Source organism: Lepidochelys kempii, chromosome 24 (genome assembly GCF_965140285.1).
Source record: "Lepidochelys kempii isolate rLepKem1 chromosome 24, rLepKem1.hap1, whole genome shotgun sequence".
NCBI lineage: Eukaryota > Metazoa > Chordata > Testudines > Cheloniidae > Lepidochelys > Lepidochelys kempii.
This window is the reverse complement of record NC_136403.1, coordinates 369,041-379,941: the sequence shown is the minus strand read 5'-3', so window position 1 is coordinate 379,941 and position 10,901 is coordinate 369,041. Positions and strand designations below refer to the sequence as shown.

General features: G+C 45.8%; 1 protein-coding gene across 3 annotated transcripts in view; it reads right to left on the bottom strand.

Moving 5' to 3' along the window:
- Nucleotides 1–6,446: 6,446 nt before the first annotated feature.
- The window catches only part of ASH1L (ASH1 like histone lysine methyltransferase), a 155,449-nt gene continuing 150,994 nt past the window's right edge, over nt 6,447–10,901 (bottom strand). For all 3 annotated transcript variants that reach the window (XM_073323624.1, XM_073323625.2, XM_073323626.1), the window contains 2 exons: nt 10,311–10,612; nt 6,447–8,713 (listed from right to left, as the gene is read on the bottom strand). In XM_073323624.1, coding sequence (XP_073179725.1) covers nt 8,622–8,713; nt 10,311–10,612 — 394 coding nt within the window. In that variant the 3' untranslated portion in view covers nt 6,447–8,621. The remainder of the gene's footprint in view (nt 8,714–10,310; nt 10,613–10,901) is intronic.

Here is a 10,901-nt window from a genome sequence, read left to right as displayed (position 1 = left end):
CCCAGCTGCTGTTTGGGTCTAGTGAACCCGCAGAGCAGCGTCAGAGCAATGGAAATTCCTCATAGCTCTGAAATGAAGCCAGAGAGGCCCTTGCATGGGAAGACAGCTCTGCCTTGCCCTCCCCCACAGGCCCGAGCTCCGTACAACCCAGGGAATCGGGGGCACTGGATTGGGCAGTTGTGGTTTTTGGTGGGGGTTTTTTTTTCTAGACAGTCCCATGTCAGGCTAAATCCTGCTGGGGCCAAAGGTGCTGTGCTGCTTGTAAGGCGCTCACAGTTGGTCCCTGCTGGACTCTGTCCCAGCGGGCTGCGCGGTAGGGAATCGACCAGAGTGCTGCATGCAGAGCAGGAGCTGTTTACGGCTTGCATCCCCAGATGGAATCGCTTGCCCTAATGAGAGCCACATTGCTTGTCTATTCTTAGCTGTAACCTTTCTGGGGCTGGGCTGAGGCACCTGGGCTGAAAGAGACTGTGATGGGCTAGCTGTGTGGACTGATGGCTCCACCTGATGTGGTCAAGGGGGTGCCAGTTACGGCACAGGGCCAGGGAAGTGGGTTAAACCCCTGAAAGCAAGGATGTGCTTGGACAGAGATACCTCAGGGAAAGATACGCCACAAACTATGGCCATGACATCCTAGACGGGAACGAGCTGAAGGGTGTGAAGTGCAAGGGTTGACGGCGCGGCGGGGAGGGAAGCGCATGGCTTGTGCAGGCTGCTCCAAGAGTGTGAATCTAGGCACAAGGGAAAATATAACAGGCATATCTGTAACATGTTTCCTCATGGCTTGGGGTATGCAAAATGATACGGGCCCAGTGCTGGACAAGCCCTGACCCAGCCACGTGATAAGCCACCTAAAGACTGTTGGTTCCTGGTGCAGCTGGTCCACCTATTGAGCCTGCTCCCAGGGGACCGGAGTGGCATGCCCTAAGACTCGATTGAGCCAGCACAGCAAGCTGAGCAGGTTAGCAGGGGCCAAACATGGTGCCCGGGCACAAGCCTGGCTGAGGGGGCTGTAGCGCTTCATGTTCCCCCCTCAGCACCATGCAACTGCTGGTGGCTGCTCAGAAGTCAAAGCTGACCTCAGCTGGCAAAGCGTTAATTCTAATGTGCAGCTGCTCTTTGAGCCAGTGGGATCCAGAATTTGGATTTTTTTTTTAAACCTTTTCCTTCTAGCCTCCTCTGTGCAGCTGGGCGTATACTGCTCCATTCACACCACCGTCCTCTAGGTTGTGAGGGTTGTCCCCATGCTTGGCCCTGTCACCTGTTAAGACTATCTTCTGCTACTCGAACACGAGTGCAGCACTGACCCAACATGGGGGGGAGGAGTTCAGGAAGCCTGGACAAAATACGCCCCTCTTCCCCCCCCCAGTCCTGTCACACCCATGGGAGGAACTGATGTGTCGAGACTATGCTAAGTGAGGTTGCTCCCAAACTCATGCCAGCTGGTCTTTAGCACAGTGTCACAGGGAGCCTGGTAGGGTGCAGGCAGCATGGGCATCCTACCTGACATGAGAGGACCAGCATGTGAAAGAGCTGATGGGTTTTTCTTTTGTGTGGGGTGAAGGGAAGTTGCTTTTATGTGTTTGAACATGACCAACATATTCAGCTTCACAACTGACCATTCCAGAAAAGGCCAAAAGTGTCTCTGAGATGATTCCCACCCACCCCCCGCCTCCCACATTGCCAGGCCAGTGAGTTATACTATCCATGTAGCTCTTATTTAAGGCTGGAAGGGGCAGGGGTGCAGCATCTGCTCCCCATGCAAAGGAATGAGCAGGGCTCAGGTCCTAGCAGCAGATGCTGATTTCAATGAGGCACATTGTCTCTTCATGCTGTTTGTCTGGCCCTGTGTCTCAACTTCTTGGTGGCTGGAGGAACGTTTGACTTTCTCATATAAGTCAAGTACCAGAAATAAAGCATGCTGGAGCCTGCACAAGAGAGACAGGAGACCCAGGCCTCTAGGCACACATGCAGTGAGCCCATGACAAAAGTCCCACACCCTGCAGTATCTAGTCCACACATTTGGTGGCTGCCTCTGCTCCCCACCCCACAGCTCCTCCAGTGTCACCCCCTGGTTTATCTTCATTCCTTATTCTGCCACTCATTCCTGCTCTTAGTTTTTAGTGCGCATAGCTGCAAAGGCCCCTGTGTGTTGGGTGCTGCTCCCCCCTTGCCCCAGTGAGAGACAGACCCTGCTCCAAAGCGCTTACAGGCTAAAAAAAATCAGCTAGACAGAGTGGGCGCCCACAAGCAGCAACAGTCCCATTTTACAGATGGGAGCCTGAAAGACACAGACATTAAGTGACTTGCTCAAAGTCACACAAGGAGTCAGTAGCAGAGCTGGGCATTGAACCATGATCACCAGAGTTCCAGCCCAATCTCTTAACCCGACCCTGGCTTCCTCAACAAACTAGATGTTGTTTGTCATGAACATGCAGGAGAAAAGGGTAAGCAGACCCATCCCTTTTATATGTATCCTCAATCCCTCAGCATCTCCCCAGAGCCACATTAGCTAGGGTTTGGGCATCTCCTGGATTCTTATGCTCTTGGCTTTATTTCCCTCCCTCCTTCATTCCAAGATATCTCTTTATTACTCCATGCACCAAGGCACTGCTCCCACAGCAGCAGCTATGTGATACACTTTCCCCATATCTCCTGTGGCAGCACCTCTCCCTGCCCCAGGGATAGCGGACTCTGGACTTTCTACTGGGCTGATAGGGTACTTGGCTCTTTTTGGGAAGGGACAAGCTCACTGAGGGCATCCATCAGGGGATAGCTTGGGGCCAGGCAGCCGCCCCCTACTTCCATTCCTGCTTGCTCTGTCATGCTGGCTTGCTAGCAAATGTCTTTCCTGAATGGACTGCACTTCCTCCATTTGTCTCCTGCAGGGGAAGAAGTCTATGGCTGACTGGTGATACTGGCAAGAATGGGATGGTGGGGACAGACATGCAGGGTACTGCAGTTCAGACTCTCCCCCGCAACAATGACTGTACTTCCACTCCACCTTATGATAGCTCTGCATCTCTTGGGAAAAGCAGCGATGTGCTAGTGACATGGAGGTTAACACAATCAACAAGGCAACACAATAGCCCTGCTGAGTCATTGAGTTTCCCATTTACAAAGGACACTGCATTCTTGACATGCTGAGACCACTGTACATGTGTCTTGGGCACTTGGTTGTCTGCAGCATACTTTGTGCCTGGGTGATCTCAGAGTACCTGCTATAGAAGATATGCAAGCAAGATCCACCCAGGGCCCATGGGCTGCATAACAAGCTACTCTCAAAGCTGGTGTGGGGGCAACAGGCCAGCGTGTGAAAGTGCCTTGATCACACATTAATTATTTAAGCCTCTCACACACAAGGAATGAGTCAGTGTCAGAGCTAGAAACAGAGTTCAGGAATTCATGGTCCCTAGTACTGTCTCTACTAGCCTCACTCTTCACCTTTCCCAGGTGGTCCTGGGCCTGACACTCAACTGTTGGCCATTTGTATTTAGCAGCAAATTGATTAAACATACACATTTGCTGAGAGCCAGTCTCTCACTCCATGGTACCTGCCCCACAGGACTATGAGAGCATTTCCAATAGTTTATTTGGAGGACAAATATCACACATGCTGCTGAGAATTAGAAGAGACACCCCAAGTCACTGGACATCTGCCTCAGTGTTTGGGATTTGAGTCCTGGCACATGACTCAGTTGCCAGTGAGGGCCTGTGTACCCTCCCCTTCCCACTATACAGAAACATGATTAAAAGGTGGGTTGTATGCCAATATAAATGGGTGGTTTACTCCTAATTGTGAAGCTTGAGTTGGTGCCTGTGGAAAACCCGCTTCAAGGTGGTGTCTCATAAAAAGCAAAGCACAATTAATCTGGGATTCTTTCAGTCAACTGACCACAGGAGGAAGTAGGCTTCCTCAGTAAGAAATTCCCATAGCCCTCTCCATGGCTTAACGAGTTTCTTTGTGAGCACCCCCTAGGCAAGCCAGAAATGACCTCAGAAAGGCTGAATCACCTATCCTGGACTGTTACAAACCAAAACAGATGGCATGAGGCCACTCTTAAAGTCTTTGATTCCTCTAATGATCACAAATATTACATGTGCAGTTACTATGCGTGGCATCTGCACTGACCAGGTCTATTCACTTTGGCAGAATATTAAAGAGTTGGATTGAATGGGGCATGAGGGCATCTCCAATGCCCATGATCAGGCACATATTCTTTGATTCAGAGTTTTTCAATTGTTTTAGGTCTAATCAAGGTTCCAATTTGTTTCAGGTGGAATAACTGGGCATAAGAATTACTATCCCTCAGAGTTCATCCCCAAGGAGATCCTGACCCAGAAATGCTGGTGAAAGATTTTCTTCAGTTCTAAGTCAAGTAGCATTTAAGTGGGCTCTAATCTGAAATATATTAACTCCTGTTGCCAAAATATCATTTGCCAGTTGGAGCTGGAAATTTGTTTGTCTAATCCTGGCATCAGCCCTGCCTTTTCCTGCTGTTGGGGTTTGAGATAAGCCTAGCCCCCTCAAGCTCTGCCTTGTACATAAGTGTCCTCATGTCTGGGAGACCATCAAAGCCAGGTATTGTTACAGTAATGGAAGTGGTGTAACCTTAAAGCAATGCTGTTTGTTCATTCCTTTTCTTGGCATGGTATGTTCAGCACTGGAAACTTAACTGACTTGGCATTTCCCATCCCAGCTGTGGATGCAACACCGAGTGCACACTAGCCCAGTTTCTGACTTGGAAAGTTGATAGTAGCTATTCTTAGGACCCCGCTTTCCTGCTAGTGGGTTTCTGAATGACCTTCTAGGCCAGAGAGACACTTTTAAACCCTTTAAATGACATTTAAATAGCATGAGCCAATATTTTGGTAATTGGTTATTGTTCTATATGACAGGATAAAGGGCTCTGATTTTATTCTGTTCTGACTTCTAGCTCTCTGTGCAATTCTTAGCCTCAGACAAGGGACACTGCATCTTAATTGGAATGTTATTTTGCTTGCATGTGCTGTGCATATGTATGATTGAATTCCACAGCTGTCTTTGTACTCTGAAATGGGGTGAGCCTGGCAGGAGATGAATCCAGGTGCTTTTCAATTAATTGTTTAATAATACAGCCCTTGAGATGATGTCTGCAGCATGGAGGGAATGAATGCAAATGTATGGGTCAGATGAAGCATTTTAAAGGTAATACAGAGTCAGCCCGGGGGCTGGGCTCCCATATCAGTTTGCTTATGTTTCTGTATGTTATGTTACAGCAGTTGGCAAGAAACCATTCTGTCCTGGGCGACCAATACAAATAGACAACAAAATGTTCCTGGTGACTGCTCCATTTTCCTGTGAAATACAGAATTCCTGAACATACGGGAGCTCTAGAGGCCATTAAGTTACCAGAGCAGGATAGTGACCTGAGTCTCATGTCACCTCCTCCATCTGCAGCAGAGTACAGGCTAAGCACCTCAAAGGATTCAGAACAGCCTTCTTGGAAGGTCAGGGTCCCAACCTCAGGGGGAGGAGCTTAGTGGACTGACTCCCAGGTGAACCTCTAAGGAAAGATGCGACAAGGGACCTAGTACAGTCTTGAGGAAGCCAGAGGCAGGGGTCAGGTTATTAGAAATGACCCAAATAATGTGATTTCTAAGGGTTTTTGGTGTTGTCTCCTATGTGCATTCCACTCACAATGTGTCTGACAATGCAACCGGACTCTCCTGAGGAGAGTCAAAAGGCCCATAAGGGGGTGGTAGTACTTGGCCAGGCTGAATGCTTCAAGGGACTCCAACTGTCTCTTATTCTTTCCTAAATCACCTCTTTGTTTTTTTGGCTATTTCCTTTCATATGGAACATGGTTAACTGTTACAATGTCAGTGTATTTATCTGGCACTCCCTCTGATCTAATATTAGTGGCAGTGAATATGCAGGATATGGTGCCACTCTGAGATTAGTTTGTGGTTAATAGCGTTGATACAGAGAATTTAGCAGGAATTGGGGCAGTGATCTGAGGGCATACGATTCCCCTTGATTTTGGATATGGGGATTTGGATATGGGCATCATATTTATAGGTTTAATGACTCATACCAACCTGCCAAAATGTGCAATCAAGGTTATACATCCCTCTGCTTCCTAATACTGGATGCCTTGTGCTGCAGCTCGATTTAGGCTCTTTGCACCTCCACTGTGATTCATATCAAGGTGTATTCAGGGCCTGCACACATGCTGTCAGCATCCTTTCTACTACAGGCTGTACAGCAGCAGGAAAAACAACAGCACCACAACTATATCTGCTCGGTTTGCCAACAGTGATCAGGCAATGTGATATTCAAAGGAGATGGGGCAGCCATACAATTTAAAAAAAGGCTGTAAGACTTTGAACACATCACAGGAGCTGCTGGGACAAAGAGGCAAAAACGTGAAATCAAGGATGTGTGAAAGAAAAAACCCCACAAGTCATCAATAGGAAAAGTTTTTCCATTTAATACTAGACTCTCTCAGGATTGAGATGCAGGCTTTTTATGCAATTACATCCAATGTTAAAATTGGTAATACATAATTTACAAAGATTAACATCAAAACAATGATCTATTTAGATATGCTTTTGTAAAAAGGAAATATATTAGCAGCATTTATTTTCAGCAATCACACAGCCTACACCCATGCAGACTAAGAGTTCATATCTATTTGCAATAACGTAGTGCTTCCTGGTCTTAAAACAGCGATCCTGGTGACACACTGGTCTTCTCATTATTATAAAATAACCAAAAAATAAAAAAAGTCATTAATTTCTACACCAGTAAGAAAAACAATTCTTTGCACTTACCTAACATTTGATTGTCTAAAAAACATTTTGTTTAGTCTTTCAACAAAAGAAAGATAAAATGACAGAGCTAGTGTCTTGCTTCTGTACGCACTTTATTTTTTAAAAAGTTTTTAGTGTTTAACACCGTTTGAGACAATGATTTCTGTTATTAACTAAATGAGACAACCCAAAATTTTGGACATGCGATATTCCTACTACACGCACGAGTATTTTATACTCAGGGTTCCTGGTACTGTACAGTGCTTCTCTACAGTAAGAAAATATTCCAAACTATTTTCTTATTTCTTTTTTTTAATAAAATATTTTTTTCCTCAAAGGGTTTTTTCCTTTCTTTTTTTTCTTTTTAAATCAACACATAAAAGTTAATGGAATGAGTCATGTTCCACTAAGAGTAAAATAATAATTATAATAATAACAAGAATGTACATTAGGACAAGCTTGGTCCATTAAAAAGGAACATGTAACTACCGTATTGCTTTACATCCACGCAGCAGATATATACAACTTGGCACATTAAAAACTGGTTTTTCTTATAAGAACATCTAAAACAGGACTGTATATGCATATGTACGTCTGAAAGACAAAAAAGCAAAGCTATTTTAAAGGGGCAGTGTATGCCTACTGCCCCCTCCCTTTGCCACTAGCAGGGCCTGACCCAGAGACAGATGACAGCTTCACGGCACTGGCTATTGGGGAAGGTTACATGTTGAAATATAGGGGATCCCAGTACAGCACTAGTTTATGGCAAACTATGGCAATCACAATTTCATGCAGTGAAAAGTTAGCGCCTTGGCTGTAGTCTTTGGCAGCAATACTTTCATAACGGCAGAGAGAGGGAGTGGTAAAATACACTGTCTCTTTAAGAGACAGACGTTTTAAGCTGTACAGTTAGAACACAAGAATAGTGTTATTAGTTGATATATTCTACAGTTCACAACAAATACTCGCTCTGAATACTGCTTGACGGTTCATGTAGTGAAGGTTTCTTTTTTTTTCTTCTTTTAACAGATTTTAATTTGCACAACACATTGGACACACAAGAACCACAGCTTATCAAAAAAAACCAACAGCAATGGCGTCGTCAGGATTTGACTCGCTTTATAAAATTTATCTGCAGAAAAAATGTGAAAAATTACACACCCCCATTTCAGGATGTGGAACAACAAGTGCTTCAAACAACCAACTCTCGTTTCACTCTGAGCTGACTGGGGGCTTTTCCTCTCTACAGATCAAAGGAGCATCTGGGCACTGGCCGTTTCACGGTGAACCTTTTATACATCCTGGTACATTTCTTTCCCCTCTGAACTTGTGCAAATCTGAGGCCGCTCCTTTATGGCAGCCTTTATTTTAATCCACTGGGCCTTCACCCTCCCTACAGACTTCATACATTGGTACACACCACTGGCAGTGCCAACAGTATCTTGTACAATCATAGGACGACTGGTCTATATGGGGAATATTCTCATCAGAGTAAATCACACCCTTCTATTTTTCTCCCCTTTTTCCCTCCAAGTGGGGACATTAAGCAAAAATAAATTAAATCTGACCATCTTGGACAAATAATCACAAGGTTTTCTCAGTACCTAACATCAATACAAGGCACGCCCAACAACACACACATCATAAGAGCACTGCAGAGCAAGACAGGGCCACCTGCCTGCTCAGACTTCTAAGTGCTAACTGTATTTATGTCAGTTTTCTTCTACCCTCCTCTTCTTGGTTGGTGTACAGAAAGGAGGGGGCTTCCCCGTCAGTCTCTAGCAGACCTGGTAGTGGACTCCAGATCACAGTCTGTTGTTGGAACATCACTTCCTGAAGCTGCTCTCCAGGATGGTGAGAGTACGCCTCCTCAATTTTCTTCCTGATCCTTCCTCCAGCAGGTAAGTGACATCAATAACTGCAACAGACCACAGGGCTCTTAGTAAGGAGCTGATACAATACAATTCATTGTACCAGATGCTCTAATATTAATCCATGTAACATGACAGAGAAGTGTGGTCTACTGGTCTGAGCACAGAAACTCCTAGGCTTTCATTCTGGTCTTACGTAAACTCTCTCTAAGGCATAGGGCACGTCTCTAAAGAACTGATCCAAAGCCCACTGAAGTCAATAAGAGTCCTTTAATTCACTTCAAAGGGCTTTGGATACAGCCCTCAATCTCGTGCCTTTCTCTCAATCTTCTCATCTGTAAACTAGAGACAATAATAATTAAACTACCTATCTCACTGGAGGGAGGGAGTGAATAATTAGTAATGACAATGGGCTGTGAAAAAGTCCTATATAAATGCCTGTTTCATTATTAACAGGAGATTTCACTCAGATATTTAGTGGGAATTGCAAATGCTTCATAAGTAGGGCCCTACCAAATTCATGGTTCATTTTGATCAATTTCACGGTCATAGGATTTTAAAAATAATCAATTTCATGATTTCAGCTATTTAAATCTGAAATTTCATGGTGTTGTAATTGTAGGAGTCCTGACCAAAAAAGGAGTTGTGTGGAAGTGCGGGTTGCAAGATTATTGTATGGGGGGTTGTGGTACTGCTACCCTTACTTCTGCGCTGCTGCTGGCGACGGCACTGCCTTCAGAGCTGAGCAGGTGGAGAGAGGCAGCTGCTGGCCGGCAGTCCAGTTCTGAAGGCAGAGTCACCACCATCAGCAGTGCATAAGTAAAGATGGCAGGTACGGTCTTGATCACCTTTACTTCTGCGCTGCTGCCTGCAGAGCTGGGCCCTCAGTCAGCAGCTGCCACACTCCGGCCACCCAGCTCTGAAGGCAGCAGCGCAGAAGTAAGGGTAGCATGGTATGGTATTGCCACCCTTACTTCTGTGCTGCTGCTGGCAGGGCGCCACCTTCAGAGCTGGCCACCCGGCCACAGCTGCCACTCTCTGGCCACCCAGCTCTGAAGGCAGTGCAAGAAGTAAGGGTGGCAATGCTACGACTCTCCCTAAAATAACCTTGCGATCCCCCTGCAACTCCCTTTTGGGTCAGGACCCCCAATTTGAGAAACACTGGTTTCCCCTGTGAAATCTGTATAGTATAGGGTAAAAGCACATAAAAGCAGATTTTATGGGGGAAGACAAGATTTCACAGTCTGTGATGTGTTTTTCATGGCTGTGAATTTGGTAGGGCCCTGTTCATAAGAATGGCCCTACTGGGTCAGACCAAGGGTCCATCTAGCCCAGTATCCTGCCTTCCGACTGTGGCCAGTGCCAGGTGCCCCAGAGGGAATGAACAGAACAGGTAATCAAGTGATCCATCCCCTGTCGCTCATTCCCAGCTTCTCGCAAACAGAGGCTAGGGACACCATTCCTGCCCATCCTGGCTAACAGGAAACATTTGTGCAGAGAACACTGGACACAAAATCATGTCCAGTAGCAATGAGTTCAGTTAAAAGCATTTGCTTTACTAATATGCCATGCATGACTCCAAAAACAAACCTAGAGAGGAAATCACTGTATTGCAGTGTACTGACAGAAGGGGTGCTTGCTCACCATTTTTCCCTGGGATTTTCTCTAAGAGGTTGAGCAGGATTTGATTAAGTCTCTCTCTCTGAATATGCCGCCTTTCCTCTGGAGTGCACAGTTGCCTTGTGACAGAGTTACTTTCCTCCACCTTTTTATCATTCTCACAGCCTTCACTAGAGACTGCTTCTCTCTCTGGCTCTTCCAGGCTACGCATCTCATTTGAAGCTTGTTCTTGGCTTGCTAGCACATCCTCAATGAGTGGAAGAGGATCTTCTTCTTGGTTCAGGTCTTTGATCTGTGGCTTTGAGCGGACCGTCTTCCAGGATGATCTAGCAGGGAGAGAGAGGTGTAAAAATCATAGTTTTGGACACACCTGACAGGAAGGTCAATTGTCAATGAGTCAGGAACCCCAGCTGTGGAGTGGCTTACAAATTTTCTATGGTTTGGAGCCAATCATACAGTAGTATCCTTGGAGGGGAAATCTGCAGCCAGACACCATAATTATAAAGCATGAGAGGCAATGCCCATAGCATTAGCTTACCTTGCAAAACTGCAAATGTTATTGCGCATTTCCCGCGTAACTTCTGCATATTTAAAAAATAAAACGTATTTCTCCTC